The 17788-nt window shown below is 38.1% G+C and overlaps 1 protein-coding gene across 2 annotated transcripts in view; it reads right to left on the minus strand.

Moving 5' to 3' along the window:
* MTMR7 (myotubularin related protein 7) overlaps window positions 1-17788 on the minus strand; it is a 107167-nt gene that overhangs the window by 57299 nt on the left and 32080 nt on the right. For both annotated transcript variants that reach the window (XM_008570547.1, XM_008570546.1), the window contains exon 4: window positions 10751-10908. In XM_008570547.1, the coding sequence (XP_008568769.1) occupies window positions 10751-10908 (158 nt within the window). The remainder of the gene's footprint in view (window positions 1-10750; window positions 10909-17788) is intronic.

The raw sequence follows: 17788 nt of genomic DNA on the forward strand, positions 1-17788 counted from the left end.
TGGAGAGTGTGCCACTTGGGAGCGCGGTGGCGCTCCCGCCGAGGGTTCGGATCCCATGTTGTGACCAGTTCCCGCTCACTGGCTGAGCGCGGTGCGGGCGTGACACCGAGGGTTGCAATCCCATTGCCGGTCCCCGGTATGCACGCGACACCGAGGGTTGCGATCCCGTTACCGGTCAGTAAAAAAAGACAAAAAGGAAAAAAAAAATTAATCTTAAAACTCATATAGATACTCAAGAAGCCCCCAAATAGCCAAAACAATTCTGAAACAGAACAAAGTTGGAGGACCCACACTTCATAATTTCAAAATATATTACAAAGCCATATACAAGGGTACTTCAAAAAGTTTACAGAAATATAATAGTAAAGATAATATGAATCATCCCAAGAACTTTTTGAAGTACCCTCGTATATTTTACAGCAATCAAACAGTGTAGTACTAGCATAAAGACAGACAGATATACCAGTGGAATAGAGAACCCAGAAATAAACACTCGTGTATATCCTCAACAAGGATGCCAAGAACACTCAGTGGGTAAAGGACAGTCTTTTCAACAAATGGTGCTGGGAAAACTGGATATCCACATGCAGAAAAGTGAAGATGGACCCTTATGTTATATCATATACAAAAATTAACTCCAAGTGGATTAAAGACATAAACATAAGATTCAAAACTATAAAGGTTGTATATGACACCAGAGTTGGCACTGTTTTCTTGTACAGTCATGTGTTGCTTAACAACTGGGATACATTCTGAGCAATGCGTTGGTAGGAAATTTCATCATTGTGCAAACATCATAGAGTGTACTTACACAAACCTAGATGGTATAGCCTACTACACACCTAGGCTATATGGTATAGCCTATTGTTCCCACCAGTGTCGTATGTGGTCTATCATTGACAGAAACATTGTTATGCAATGAATGACTATATATGATATACCAAAGGCACAGGGAACAGAAGAAAAACTACATAAATGGCTTATATCAAACTTATAAATTTTTGTGCATGAAAGGACACAATCAAAAAAGTGAAAAGGCAACACACAGAATGGGAGAAAATATTTGAAAATCACATATCGTATAAGGGGTTATTACACAGACTATAAGAGTATAAAGAACTCCAACAACTTGACAAAGAAAAATCAAATAACATGATCAAAAATGGACAAAGGACTTGAAGAAGATATACAAATGGCTGATACGCACATGAAAAAATGCTCAATATCACTAATCATCAGGGAAATGAAAATCGAAACCACAATAAGATATCATCTCACACTTGTTATGATGAACGCTATTAACAACAAACAGAAAATAACAAGCATTGGCAAGGATGCAGAGGAACTGGAACTCTTGTACACTGTTGGTGGGACTGCAAAATAGCACAACCATTATGAAAAACAGTATAGAGGTTCTTCAAAACTTTTTAAATAGAATTACCATAGGATCCAGTAATCCCACTTCTGGGTATACACTAAAAGACTTGAAAGCAAAATCTTGAAGAGATATTTGCACAACCATGTTCATAGCAGCATTATTCACAATAGCCAAGAGGTGAAAAAACCCAAATGTCCATAAATAATGAATGGATAAACAAAACATGATACACCCACACACAGAATATTATTCAGCCTTAGAAGGGAAGGAAATCCTGTCACATACAACAATATAGGTGAACCTTGAGGACATCATGTTAAGGGACATAAGCAAGTCACAAAGAGACATTACCATACTATTCCACTTATACGAGGTATCTAAAGTACTCAAATTTATAGAAACAGGAAGTAGAATGGTGGTTGTAACCAAAATTCTTTTTTTTTTTTTTCCTTTTTGTCTTTTTTCATGACCAGCAACGGATTGCAACCCTCAGTGTCGTGCCCGTACCGGACCGGGACTGGCAACGGGATCGCAACCCTCGGTGTTGCACCAGCACCTCGCTCAGCCAGTGAGCGGCCGGTCTGTATGTGGGATCCGAACCCTCGGCGGGAGCGCTGGCGTGCTGCCCAAGCGGCGCACTGTAGGAGTGCGCCACCGGGCCGGCCCGTAACCAAAATTCTGACAATGAATAATGCCCAGCACAATTCAATCAGTCAGCTGAGCATTTTGGGGTAGAAATTATTTGTCAGGAACTAAGATATGTAGATACATAGCAAACTTGTTCTCAAACATTTAGGACCTAAAATTTATTTCAAGGAATTTATGATGAATGGGGAGAAGAAGGGTATGAACAGTGTAAAATGATTTATATATAAATAAAATAAAACAATACATAATACATAAAATGTAGCTGTAGAGAACTGAAGTAAACAAGCATTAATAAAATCACTGCTTTGGTTTATATTTTAAATTTTACACCAAGAGATTAAAATTTTAACCTAGTAATGAACACCAGTTGTTTTATTTAAATAAAGACAATTTCAAGGGTTAGGTATAAAGGGAAATCCTAGCCTAAAGAGTTAGACTACGATAAGAAAGGAGTTTATCAACAGGAATAACAGAGATGATGATGATGATGATGATAATTAGCCCGCCCAAGACCACACAAATAGAAAATGGCAAAACTGGTTCTGCAGCCTATGTTTTTGTACTTATATAATGTCATTTCCACAATGGGCAACAGTTTCTTCTCTTTCACATGACATCACTTGCCTCACCTACCTCAAAGGATTTGTGAGAAGAAATAAAATAACTCCTGAAAGAAGGGAGGAAAAAGCAAACATTTTCTCAGCCATGGAGTTAAAATCAAAGGGAATGGATTCAGATGTGACTCTCTCAATGAACTCTTTCAATGAATATAATTCTCTCAATGAAATCAGAAGTTTTCTGAAAGAACACAATTTTTATTCTATTTCTAACCTGGTAGCAAATAAGGGTGATTTGTTACCATCTTTCCCCTATTTCAGTAATATTTATGAAATCAGAAAATCCCCTGGGTTTTTACCTTTTCTGTTTCAACACAGTTTGTTGATTGTTAGTTTTTGCCCTGTGTTACTTTTGAAAAGAAATGCTAAGTAACTCATGTTTTGAAGTTTGCACAATGTAGGACTCAGTTACTGGATATGAGTCATGTCTATGGTGTTAACTCTAGAAGGGAATTTCACTAAAAATAGGAAGAACCTGTATTCCCAAGAAAATATTATTCCACAAGATGTAGCTCAGTCTCATTTTCTTCCTTGCCCAAGCATGTGTCATATTTTACAAAAAAAGACACCCAATTTTCTTTATTAAACTCGGATTTTCCTTCCTTTTGTTTCAAAGCTAAAAATTCACTGCAAAAGTCAGCTTTAGCATGAAAACAAACTAGTTTGATTACATTAGCCAGATACTTTATAATGATTAAGGAAGGCTATAGCTGTTAGATTTAGGTATAATTACAAAAAAAAGATTCCATATCATGAGAGTGTCCATTCTTACCAAAGTAATCTATAAATACAAGATATTCTGAAGAACGATGTGGAAGGAACTGACCTATATGATATCAAGATTTATTATCAAGCCGTAATAATCATAATTAGTAAAAATGCCATTATGGAATTCATATAGTGGCGAATTGGGACAAAGTTCAGCAAACAGACCAGGAATTTTTTAAACAATACGCTAAAACACAAAACACGATAGGAAAGATTGACAGCTCAAAACTTCTGAGGATCAAAAGATACTCTACGAAAAGTATATCAATATCTCCTGAGAAGAGATATTTGCAACAGCTATAAATGATAATAGATTATTATCTAGAATATATAAAGAATGTCTACAAATCAGTAAGAAAAAAATAATCTTATACCATAAAAAGCAAAAACATCAATAGGCAATTCACAGAAGAGTCATCATGAATGGCCAATAAACACAAGCTCAACCTTGTAGTGATGAGGGCAATGCCAAAACCACACTGAGATCCATTTCACATTCAAAAGTTTCCAAAGTTAACCTTTTGATTAGTTAATGAATTCACATGGTTATGAAAACAAAACAATACAAAAAGGTGCAACAGGGGTAAATCTCACTCTTTGTTTCTATCCACCCCATTCCCACTGACTCTCTAGGTTATTACTCTGGGGCAATTACACAAACATGCGAACATGTTCAAGGGTACTTCAGAAAGTTCATGGAAAAATAGAATTAAAGATAATACAAATCTTTCCACGAACGTTTTTTAGTATCCTCGTATTATTTTCCTCCCTCTTTTTTAAGATAAAAGTTATCGTACTATATTCATTTTACTGCACCTTGCTCTTTTGAACCTAACAATATATTTTAGCAATCTTTCCTTACCAGTACATAGAACTCTTCCACATTTCTTTTAGTGGTTATACACTAATTTAATTATATAGATAGGGTAAAATGATTTAACTGGCCCCCTATTAAGGAAATTTGGGCTTCTTCTAGCATTTGTTATTAGAAACAACACTTCAAAAAAATAACTTTGTATATCATTGCGTGTGTGTGTATACTATTAAATCCGTACAATAAATTCTCAGAAGTGGGACTGCTGGGTCAACGAGTTATTTATAAAACCAAACATCACATCAATACTGTTTGTGGATTAAATAAGAACTGTTGTATCATGCAGGCAGGCCTGTATGTCCATGCATATAAGAATTTGGCAATATCTAGTAAAGCTCAAATCCACAAACTGTCTAACCCAGAAATTCTACTCCTAAGTAGAAACTCACAATATACTGCAAGAAATATACAAGCATTGGAAGCTTTGTTTGTGATGGTAAAACACACACACACACACGGGCCGGCCCGGTGGCGCACTCAGTAGAGTGCAGCGCTTGGGAGCGTGGCGGCGCTTCCGCCGAGGGTTCAGATCCCATATAGAGACCGGTCTGCTCACTGGTTGAGCGCGGTGCGGGCACGACACTGAGGGTTGCGATCCCGTTGCCGGTCGCAGTATGGGCGCAACACCGAGGGTTGCAATCCCGTTACCGGTCACGAAAAAAGACAAAAAGGAAAAAAAAAAACACACAAAGAAAAAAGAAAAAAAAGGAAAGAATGGATAACTTTTAGAACTATAATATATTTGTAAAACAATACAATAGATGAGAACGAATAAATTAGAGCCATAGGTATCAACAGTTACTAACCTCTATGCCTTAGTTACTTAATTTCTCTCCGTCAGTTTCTCCATTTGCAAAGTAGGGATAATAATAATACCTATTTCATAGAACTAATAGTCACTAATATTTATCAAGTTTTAGAACAATGCCTGGCATGTGGCAACTACTTCTATTCGTGTTTGTTAAATGAAATGAATCTCACAAATGCGACATTACAATATTGAGCGAAAAGTCAAGTGTAGAAAGCTACATACAGCATAATGCCATGTACAAAAAGTATAAAAACACTAAAATAATACCACATATTATTACATACAAATGTAGAAATGCTATTTTTTTTAAAAAAGGCAAGGGAATGACAATACCAAATTGCAGTCAGTGACGTTGGTGCAGGAGGCAATTTGGGAGGAACACTAGGGATGTTTACTAGCACTGGCCACGTTTGTGCTTCCACAGGGCATGGTCCCTAGTGTTCATTCCATTATTCTTGACTTTAGTGTAAGTCGTAAGTGTGGCAAAATAAATTTAAAAAGGAAAGATAATCAGTGGAGGAAAAGCAATAGGATGTATACTTCTGAAATAATTATGGACAAATACAGTGAAAAACTATGCAGCTATAGATATGAAAGGGGAAAGGCATGATCAGCAGAATACACAAAACATGATACATGGAACAATACCATAGATAATACTTATCAAATTAAGAGATTTTCAGTTTGAGTAAAAAACAAAATCTAGCCATACATAATTTAAGACAAAACAGTCAGATAGCAAGGTTGAAAATGAAGGATTAGGGCCGGCCCAGTGGCGCACTGTAGCAGTGCGCCGCTTGGGAGTGTGGCAGCGCTCCCGCCGAGGGTTCGGATCCCACATACAGACCGGTTCCCGCTCACTGGCTGAGCGAGGGGCGGGCGCAGCACCGAGGGTTGCGATCCCGTTGCCGGTCCTGGTCCGGTACGGGCGCGACACTGAGGGTTGCAGTCCGTTGCTGGACACGAAAAAAGACAAAAAGGAAAAAAAAAAAAAAAAAGAAAATGAAGGATTAAATAGAGCTCCATCAAGCAAATTCTGACAAAAAGAAATAGTAGAAACAGGGAAAGTGGGAACAACACCATGAGAGCAGAGCAGGGCACTCAGCCTCTGCCCTGCCGCAGGGACCAGCTCTGAATCAGGTGGAAAGAAGGTAAGCTGGAAAAGACCCCAGCTGTTTCCACACCCACCACAAATGTCAGCAATCCCTGCCACAAGAGACTCCCCCAGTCTTTTCAGGACACAGGACTATTTGGAGAGTATTTAGGAGTTAGTATGGCTGCACAGTCTCATAGTGGAAGACCAGGAAGAAGAAAACCCCTCCTGCCTTGAGCAGCTGCGATGCAGCACTGTCTTGAGGTCAAACCTAAGGCTGGAGTGTGCCTTGCCCCAGACTATAGGAAAGACTGACTCGCTTTGTCTGCAGGCCCTGCTTGCATTCTACTGCGTTTGTGTGGGCACCAACAAGACCACAGTCAATTTATCTTCGACAAAAGCACCAAGAACATACGTTGGGGAAAGGACAGTCTCTTCAGCAAATGGTGCTAAGAAAACTGGATATCCCTGTGTAAGAATGAAACAAGATCCATACATCTTACCATTTACCAAAATCAACTCAAAACAGACTAAAGACTTAAGTCCTGAAACTATAAAACTCCTAGGAGAAAACAGGGGAAACACTTCAGGATGTAGGACTGGACTTTATGGTTAAGACCTTGAAAGCACAGGCAACAAATGGAAAAATAAACAAATGGGATTATATCAAACTAAAAAGCTTCTGCACAGCAAAAGAAACAAACAACAAAGTGAAATGACAACCTACAGAATGGGAGAAAATATCTGCAAACTATATATCTGATAAGAGATTAATATCCAGAATACACAAGGATATCAAACAACTTAGTAAAAAAAACCCAAATAACCTGATTAAAAAATGGGCAAAGGAGCTGAATAGACACTTTTCAAAGGAAGTCATACAAATGGCCAACAAGTATATGAAAAAATGCTCAATATCACTAATTATTAGAGAAATGCAAATCAAAACCACATGATTTATCATCTCAACCCAGTTAGACTGGTTATTATCAAAAAGACAGAGAATAACAAATGCTAGCAAGGATGTGGAGAAAGGAGAACCCTTATACACTGCTGGTGGGACTGTAAATTAGTGCAGCCATTATGAGAAAACAGTATTGCAGTTTCTCAAACAACTATGGATAGAACTACCATACAATCCAGTAATCCCATTTCTGGGTATACACCCAAAGGAATGGAAATCATCATGTTGAAAGAATACCTGCATTCCCATCTTTATCACAGTTCTATTTACAGTAGCCAAGATATGGAATCAATCTAAATGTCCAACAACAGATAACTGGACAAGGAAAATAGTATATATACACAATAGAATAGTATTCAGCAGTAAAAAGAATGAAATTCTGCCATTTGCAGCTACATGGACAAGCTTGGAGAAAATTATGTTAAGTGAGACAAGCCAGGCACAGAAAGAGAATTACTTCATGTAATTACTTCATGTCCTCACTCATAAGCAGGAACAAAAAGAAAAGGAAGAAAGGAAGGGAGGGAGGGCGGGAGGGAGGAAGGAAGGACAATCACATAATGTATTGAACTTTCAGAAGGAGAGAATAGAATTGTGGTTACTAGAGGTGGGAAAGGGGGAGTGGAGGGGGTGGAGGTTAGCGAGAAATTGGTTAATGGACACAAGGAATGATTACACTTTGTAATGATAAACATCCTAATTATCCTGATTTGATCATCACACATTGTACACAGGTACTGATATTCAACTCTGTACCCCACAAGTATATTTAATCAATTATTTTGCAATAAAAAAATAATAAACTTCATAGAGAAAAAAAATAGTAGAAATATGATCACACAAAATAGAATTCAAAGTCAAAAAAATTCACAGGAAAAACAGATATTTGAAATTTATTTAAAAAAAAAAAAACAAGCAAATGTCCTAAATCATTACGTGCTAAGCAAGATTACTTTAAAACATATAATATAAACACTTTTAGAATTGTAAGAGAAAATGTCTAATCAACAATCATGAGAAATTTTTTGCATACCTCTGTCAGAAATCAATTGAGCAAAAGGACCATAACAAGAAATTTCATAGATATGTAATTCTATTCCCAAGTTACAGAGAATATACATTTTTCCAGACTCAAAATATTTATAAAAATTAAATGTTGCACATTTTATGAAGACATAAATCTTCAAAACAATCCCCCAAATTCTAATCCTATATGCTACATGCACTGATTGCAATTCAACGGGACAGAAATTAACAACTAAATACTGATCAAAAGGAAAAATATCAATGTCCTACCTGCTTGAAATTTTAAGAACAATTTAGACCCTTTATGCCTTTGACAGATTCTAGGAATTTATTCTTACAAAATAATTTAAAATTAGAAAAAATTATACACACAAAGATTTTACATCCAGAATTATTCATATGGCAATAAAATCCCAAGTAATCTAAATGTCTACTAATAGAGAAATAAGTACATTATGGTACACTGATTTAATGGACTGAATACAGTCATTTCATTGATTTATATGAATACTATGCAGCAATGTAGACAATCCTTGTTATAAGGTCAAGAAAATAATCAAGATTCAAGATATGTGACCAGAAGTGGTCAATTAACAGGTGATAGGATACAAATGGTCAGTCACCATACAAGGGTACTTCAAAAGCTCATAAAAAGATTTGTATTACCTTTCAATTCTATTTTTTCATGAATCTTTTGAAGCACCTTCATATAAAAAGTTATAATTCAAGAAATCAAGACATGCAGATTAAATTTAAATGAGAGATCACTTATCTCACTATCAAGTTGTCAAAAAATTTTTTAAAACTTATAAACTCTTGGGCCGGCCCGGTGGCGCACTGGATAGTGCGCCGCTTGGGAAGCGTGGCAGCGCTCCCACCCGAGGGTTCGGATCCCACATACAGACCGGTTCCCGCTCACTGGCTGAGTGAGGCGCGGGAGCAACGCCGAGGGTTGCAATCCCGTTGCCGGTCCCCGGTCCGGTACGGGGGCAACACTGAGGGTTGCGATCCGTTGCCGGACACGGAAAAAGACAAAAAAAAAAAAATTATAAACTCTTTACTGGTGAGGGTACAAGGAATCAAGCATTCACAACTGCTGAGAATTTATATAAACTGGTACAAACTTTCTACAATCCTTTTTGATAATATGTACAAAAATTTACGTAAGCCATTTGACACAGAAATACCACCTTTAGGGATTTATCTTTTAAAAAAAATAAAACGTGGGGCCGGCCCGGTGGCGCACTGGAGAGTGCGCTGCTTGGGAGTGCAGCGGCGCTCCCGCCAAGGGTTCGGATCCCATGTGGTGACCAGTTCCCGCTCACTGGCTAAGCGCGGTGCGGGCGCAACACCGAGGGTTGCGATCCCATTACCGGTCAGTAAAAAAGAAAAAAATAAATAAATAAATAAAACGTGGGCAAAGGTATATCTATCAGCATGTTCTTTGTTATTTAAAACAGTAAAAAATAATGATAATCTAAACATCTAAAAACTGGAGTAGATAGAATGAATTTGATATAGCCATACTTAGTAATATTGTGTAATGTTCAGAAAAGATATTATAAAATATTATTGCCAGGAAAATACTCTTAATACGTTACAAGGAGAAAAGCAGAACACAAGGCACATGTAACATGATTCCATTTTTGTTATGTATATTTGAATAGGTATATGCATGGATACACAAAAATTAATATACATGTTAAAATTCTGGATGACTATTTGCCAAACATATTAACAGTGGATATTGTGGATGATGGCATTATTAGGGGACTTTAATATACTTTTCTCTATATTTTCCAATTTTCAACAATGAATATGTATTACTTATATAAGAAAAAAGTTGTCAAACTGTCAATGAGAAAAAAAAAAGAAAATTTTTTAAAAAAGAATGTTAAGAGCAATGGGATGGTGGGTTTTTTTTAATTTTTTCTTTTGCAAACTCTCTGGAATGTTCTTCCATTGCTTTAATTATTTAAAATATTTTAACAGTTAATAGTGAACCCAACACTGATTTGTAAGCCCATCAGTAGGGAGAATATGGGATAATCCTGCCACTCCTGTTTCCCTTCCTCTCCATTTTCCTTCCTGTAAGTGTAGACACATTTCTCCACATTTCTCTAGGGAAGCCTCTTGGTGACCTTGTGTACCAATCAAGAGTTCAGTGAACACATACAGGAGCTGGTGCCAAACTGCCATCAGAGTCTCTCTGGCTTCCCCACTCACTGAACTATAAAAAGAATTTATGGGAGAATGAAGTCCTCGCCTGCTCTCCCACCAACTGTCTAGCCACAAGGTCTGCCGCTGGACATCTCTAGGTTTCCAATTCCTCAACCACTAGAGAAGGGTGTGGAGGGGATGGTCTCTAAGGTTCTCTTGTTCAAACTTTCTGATTCTAGGTGTGCGTAGAGAATATAACCAGCAATAACCAGGGGAGACTTAGAGACCCACACATTTATATCTGCAAAGAGCTATAAAATCTAAAGGAGATAAAATAGTCATGCTAAGCTGTCTGGAATCATGATTTCATGTGGATTAAGTATTTGGATTTCATTAAATGCCCACACTCACCCTGTAGTCTCTATTCACATCGCTGAGCTGCCAATAATTATTAGGGAGGCCCATTCGCTTGTATTCTTCACTAAGGTCGATCAGCATCCAGCCTTGCTCTCTCTCTTCCTTATCCAGCTTTGGGTTGAATGAAAAGCAGTATAACTCCTCATATTTTACTGTGAGAAAAGGGAAAATAAAGCCAAATCAAGCTAAGTCAAAGCCAGAACCAAACTCCTCAATAACATTGTCCCAGCTGGTGTACACCGAGAGACCATCCCAGCCCCCCACCCTTGGCACACTCCCTGGAGCACGCTGTCTCTGTGAACAAGGTCACCTATCTCCCCCCAGCAATGACAAGAAGACCTTGAGCATCTCGACCTAACTTTGCAAGAGCTTCTTCCCTTTTAGAAAAGAGGGCCTTCTCCATTTTGTGCTTTAGTTTTTTTTTGTTTTGTTTTGTTTTTTTGTTTTTTTTCATTGCTTTAAAAGCAAATATAGGGCCGGCCCGGTGGCGCACTCGGTAGAGTGCAGTGCTTGGGAGCGTGGCGGCGCTCCCGCCGAGGGTTCGGATCCCATATAGAGACCGGTCTGCTCACTGGTTGAGCACGGTGTGGGCGCGACACCGAGGGTTGCGATCCCGTTTCTGGTCACAAAAAAAGACAAAAAAGGAAAAAAAAATAAAAATAAAAATAAAAAATAAATAAAAGCAAATATATTTTCCAGACCACATAAAATATGAAGCACAAAAATTAAAATTAATTAAGAATGCATGCATTCATCAGACATCAAGAATTCAATTTTTTATGTGTATATGTATGTTTATATATATACATTTGAGATGGCCTCTCTCTGGTAGACAGAGGCCCAGGCCATTTCCATGTTTTGATGCCCACAGAATTAAAAAAGAAGAAATTACAAAACAGTTGCAAAAGCTGTTTGGGAATTATAATAAAGGTTTGCATTGAAAACATCTGAACTTTTAACAACTACATAAATATCATAATTGTGCTGCTTACAAGTATTTATAGGATTCATAAAAGTATACCAATTCATAGTGCACAGCACCCCAGTTATGGATTCAAGTTGAAAAAGTTATCATGACCGTCTTTCCATTCTGTCATGTTACCTCTGTCTTTGTATATTGCCTTTTATGCTTGTGAGGCCAAGCCCAATAGCCCCACTGTTCCTCTCCCTACAATAAAATCTAGGATTTGCTCTGGTCTTGCCATTTAAAGGAAGTATCTAGACTAGTGCTGTCCATCGGAAATATAATGCAAGCCACTATGTCATTTTAAATGTCCTTGTAGCTACATTAAAAAAGTAAAAAGAAAAAGTGAAATTAATAATATATTTTATTTGGGCCGGCCCAGTGGCGCACTCCTACAGTGTGCCGCTTGGGAGCATGGCGGCGCTCCCGCCGAGGGTTCGGATCCCACATACAGACCAGCCGCTCACTGGCTGAGCGAGGTGCGGGAGCAACACCGAGGGTTGCGATCCCGTTGCCGGTCCCGGTCCGGTACGGGCGCGACACTGAGGGTTGCGATCCGTTGCCGGTCACGAAAAAAGACAAAAAAGGAAAAAAAAAAAAAATAATAATAATATATTTTATTTAACCCAATATATCCAAATACTATCCTTTCAACATATACACAATATAAAACTCTTAATTAATATTTTATGCATTTTGTTTTGCACTGTCTTTGAAACGCCAAGTGAATTTTACACTTGATGGCTCATCTCAGTTCAGAGTCGCCACATTTCAAGTGTTCAAGAGCCACCTGTGGCCTGTGGCTACCATATTAAGCAGTGCAGATCTAAGCATTTCTGGTGATAGTAAACAATGGCTGATATTCACCGAGCCCTTGTTTCATTCCAGACTCTGTTCTAATTAAATGTATTAGTCCAGTTACTAGGCACCATGATGATCCTCATTTACAGTTGAGGAATCTGAGGCAAGGGTAGGTTGACGAACAATCCCTCACCCAGGGTCACACAGCTAGTAAATGGGGAGTCCAGACAGAAATGAGGCAATCTGGCTTCAGAGTGCAATATCCTAATCTCAACACACACTGCTCCCCAAGGCAGATCTTTCCCTCTTCTACCTTTTCTTTCCTTGTTCCACTCCTCAAATCTTACTGATTCTCTCCAGTACATTTCTATTTCCTTACAGTTTTCTTAGGTTCCCCCATTTATTCCTTAGCCTGCTGATGGCATTCACTGTGGATAATTTAATGCTCCTCAACGTGTATATTTGAAGGCCCTGTAAAGGATCTCACCACCTGCAAGAGGTTGCAGTTAACACACAGGGAGCCTGAGATTAAAACTCAGTTTCAAACTTGTTTTGATTACTATTGAGATGACTCATCCACACGGAAGAAGAAAAGGGTCATATTTTAAGTACCAGATTTTTTTCATTAGATGGTATTCTTTCTTGTGAAAGCGCCATGACTGGTGTGTCAGTGAGATAAATTATGTGCTATTTCAGTCTCTACTGATGTCATATTTCCAAACTTCAAAACTTACAATACTGGCTGTTTGTACAAATAAAAAAAATACATACATACAGGTACATGCACACACAAACACAAGGAGACACTTTCAGACATTTCTTGCAACTTTAGCTTATTGGGCAGACGGCACACCAAATTGAGATCCTGTGCTGGGAACAGCTGGCTCGACACTGATATCTTTTCCATCTCTAAGTACCATTTTCATGACTCAGGCTTCTCCTACCATAATGTCAACCACAAATGCAGTTTGTTTAAGATGCCAAAAGAATTTCTTGAGAAAGCCTCAGTTCCCTCAGTGAAAGAAGAGCTAATGAATATGGGTTAATAATGGAAGTTAAGTTGGCTTTGTTAACTATTTACAAATAGATATAAAGGTAGAAGAAAAAACATTCTATGACTGCTGATAGTTTTGTATGTGTGGACTGATGCCTGTTTCCATTAGGAAGAGGCAATGAAAATGTACACAAAGCAAGAATTATTATATAGTAGACATTAGGAAGGTCACTCTTGAATTAGGAGACATAAAAATGGGTTGACACTGAAATTATGAAATTTTTTCCTTCAGATATTTTTAAGGAATTGGGTGATCAACCAATCCTCAGGCCCAAGTTAAGTAAAATTCTACATAGGGGCAAGGAAACCCCCATTTTTGCCAGCCAAAATTCAGTCTTGTTAATGTGCTCTGGGTTAAAAGCTTGTGGAGTGCCTACTTTGAGAAGCTTGGGGAGCACCTACTCTGAGAAATTAAAAAGTACCATTAGCACAGATGTAAATTTTACTGAATATTTCCTATCTCATAATGTTCTGTTCCTCTCATCCATTCCAGCCCCCCAACACCCAACACCTCCTACAAAATATGTAGCAGAATTTTTAGCAATCAGCAAGGAAGTAGTTTTAAAAATTTTTTTAAAAAGCCTAGGGCTAGAGAAACCTTTCATCTTTATAGAATCTGAACTAAGAGAAAATATTTGCCTGCTCTAGAAAAGTCATATCCCTCAGTTGATTTTTCCCCCACTCTAAAAACAGACACAAAGTCTGAACCATCATATCCAACAGAAAACATCTTCTTCTGCTGGCAACCAGCAGGTTTCAACAGGAGGTGTACTGAAGGCCTCACTCTAAAGGGCCCATTAGTAGGAGGGCCCAAGAGCTAATATTCAACTTGCCTTTGACTGTGGGAGTAAACTGAATGTGCACCTTTAATTAAAAAACAATTCAGAAAAAGTTATATGGAAATCATCTTAGTATTTCCTTTATCATATATTACCTACATAAATCATGTAAATAGCTAAAGAAAGGCAGACTTAAATGTTTTTCTATCTATTCAGAAAGCAAAATGACAATTTCTAAAATACTACATGAAATTAGAAAGGAGTAACATCTTCGCTATATTTCTAGGAAAACCAAATCAGTGTTCCAGTCAAAAGTATGAGCTCGACCCAAGCACAGAGATGCATGTTTTGACTTATTTTATTTTAGTACTTTTGTTTACTGCACTCTCCTTATCCTAGGGAAGCACATCACTAAAACCCAGTTCAGTCTCTATTGCTCTCACCAACTCCTTCACTCTCAGGTAATCCCACTTCCTACTTCCCAGAGAGGACACCAGGCATCAAGTGGAAACTCTCAACTTGGAACTACCAAGCCTGCAAATGAGCCTATATTTGCACCCAACCTTTGCTCCTTTCCTCCCATATAAAGGAAAGCATATTCATTCTGCCAAAGAGAGATGCTTTTGGGAAACCAAAGCATTAGGGAAGAAAGGAAAATAACCTAGTTTGTTTCCCAGGTATCAGGCTAAAGGTTATGAAAACAGAATATTTAGGAAAAAAATTTGGGGGAATTGCCTCTCATTATAGATGAACTGGGAGAAACAATAAGTAATTTAGCATAAAAATCAAAAGTATTTTAAAAATCTAAAGAAAAACAAACATAAATCAGCAACAGCAGAATGTGAAGGGTGAGTAAGAACAGGGAAAAGACACTAACTGTCATCAGAAGGACACAGAAATATGGGTTTTTTAGAACCAAAAGTAACTACTGAAAACTAAATTACTCTGAGCATTCTGCAGAATTCAGGCAACTGAAAATAAATGTAGTTGAAAGATCATTTAGAAAGCGGAGAGAAGATAACACAGCTATTACTGGATTTTGCATATTTAAAATAAAAATAAAGAGGGTGCCTCATCTTTGCTGTCTATCTTAAACAAACAAGTGTTTGAATTAAACATTAGGCTTGTTAAAGCTAACACAATGGAAAAGGACTACTAGGCTCAGATTAGTATCACTGATTAAAAAAGAAACTACCACTGTAAATATTGCTTAAACATCAGTGCCATAAGGATTGTAAAAAGTTACAAATTATAAATTATAATCAATCAATGTCATAAATTACTTAGATAAGCACTGTAAAAAAAGTTACAAATTAAGCAAATGAGACTACCTCAATCATGAGATTTCAAAAATCATAATAAATAGCAAAAGAATGGAGACTAAGATGAACTAAAAAAATCTGTAGTTTAGTAAAAATGGGAAAATAGACAAAAGAAATTATTTAAATGTTGAAGAGCCCACAAACACTAAAGAGGGAAAGATAATTGCTACAAAAACAAACAGCAGGAGGCAAATTAGAGGGAGGAGAAAAGAGAGAACATGGGAAAAGTGGAAGCCTTCTGAGAAACAGGAGTCTTTTAATCAGAAAATCTTATATCCTTATTAGTACATTGCATCTACAGAGTTAACTTATTTTCTCATTTGGGTGACAACCTTTATTTTAACCTAATTTATTTCTTCATTAAGAATTAAAGAGTTTACTGAATTTAGCCACATTATTTTTTTCCTTTTTTTTAAAAGAAAATGTAATTTTATTAATATTATTTTTACATTCTGGGATCTTGCTGCAGAGCAGCTGGGAAGGAGGGGGAGAAGGCAAAGGGAAAGGAAATGGGAAGGAGGAATGAGGAGGGGTGGGATTGAGGCACGTGGCACCCCCTTCATTCCCACAGGAGAGACTGGGGGTGCTTTCCAGCGGTGGCTTGGTCATTGCCAGTCTGTGTGCAGATGTCGGGGGGTATGGGAAGAGCCCTCACCCCCCACCATCCCAGCTCAGGAACCTAGGGCCTTTCTTGTTGCAGCTTGGTCGTCATCACTGGGCTGGTTGCACATGCTGGGGGGTCGTGGCCAAGGCCCTTGGCCCCCCACTGCCCTGGCTCAGGTGAGCCCAGGGCGCTTCCTTTGGCGGCACAGTGGTCACCTCTGGGCTAGCTGCGGGTGTTGAGGGGATGTGGCCAAAGCCTGAGGTCCCCCCATCGCCCTGAGTCAGGAGAGCCCAGTGTGCTTCCTGTGGCAGCTTGGTGGTTGCTGCTTAGCCACATGATTTTTTACTAGCATCTTTTATGGTCCATGACCAAATTCTTACCAATGAATATTCACACAAATAGCAAACAAAAAAAATCTCTCCCAATTTTTTAGTAATTTGATTTACCCTATCCCAGAAATCTTAATTCAGTAAAGAGAGAATCATGAGAGCCTTCAAAATATCTCTGTCATAGACCTTCACTTAAATGGACTCCCTAATCTCTTTTTTGTAAAAAAAAAAAAAAAAAAAAAAATGTCTTCTATAGGACCTTGCAGTTATCTGTGTCCATAAGGGGAGCTGAAAATGTGTGATTCATGTTGGTAACTAACCAGAATAACCAGAGAGACCAATATCATACTACTAGAATTCAAAGTACACTTCCCTTACTGACCACACACACACACACAGACACACACACACACACACACACACCCCTTTACTCTGATATACCTCAAGGAGGGTGAAGGTGTATTTTGCAAACTATCCTTGGATGGTTCTGATAAACCACCCCTACCTGCATCTTAGAGGCAGTATTTCACATCTGACCACCTCCCCCACCTCTCTCCATCTCCACCCAGATTCAAAACCCTGCTTCCAAAGTTATAGCCTATACTATGTCCTAATTTTAGCATTGCCTTTAACATTAAACTATGAAATTGCTTGGGTTTTATTTCATCTTCCCACACTTATTTAAAGCACTACATTTTATGGAAACAGCCATTTCTAATGCCAACGTTTCAAAATTCTGGTGACTTTTTAAATCCTCTTAGGTGATGGCTTTAATTCAATTAATTACTATATTTCCTTTTTTGGAAAAGGTAGCCAGTCAGATCTCTGGCTACAACTAATACACAACTCTTCAAAACTTCATCTTTTTAAAGAAAGCATATATATTTAAAAGTGAGGGAACACAGTGATTTTCCTTCCTAGGGACCCTCATAGTGAGACTCTTGGTGCTTGCTGTCACAGGGCCACAGCCCTCACCGTCACTGTGATCTTCCAGCTGCTCAGCCTTTTCCCAGCTCTCTGGGCTATTCCTAAATCCCATTAATCTGGTCAGAACACATTTATTACCCAGTATATCCATTAATCAGTGACACAGAAATTGCTGGCGCACAAGTCTCCTCACTCTGCTGCGTGCAACCTAATGTACATCTTCCCAGAACTTCTGTTCCAATTATAGTGCAC

This window comes from Galeopterus variegatus, unplaced genomic scaffold (assembly GCF_000696425.1).
Source record: "Galeopterus variegatus unplaced genomic scaffold, G_variegatus-3.0.2 Scaffold612, whole genome shotgun sequence".
In the NCBI taxonomy this organism is placed as follows: domain Eukaryota; kingdom Metazoa; phylum Chordata; class Mammalia; order Dermoptera; family Cynocephalidae; genus Galeopterus; species Galeopterus variegatus.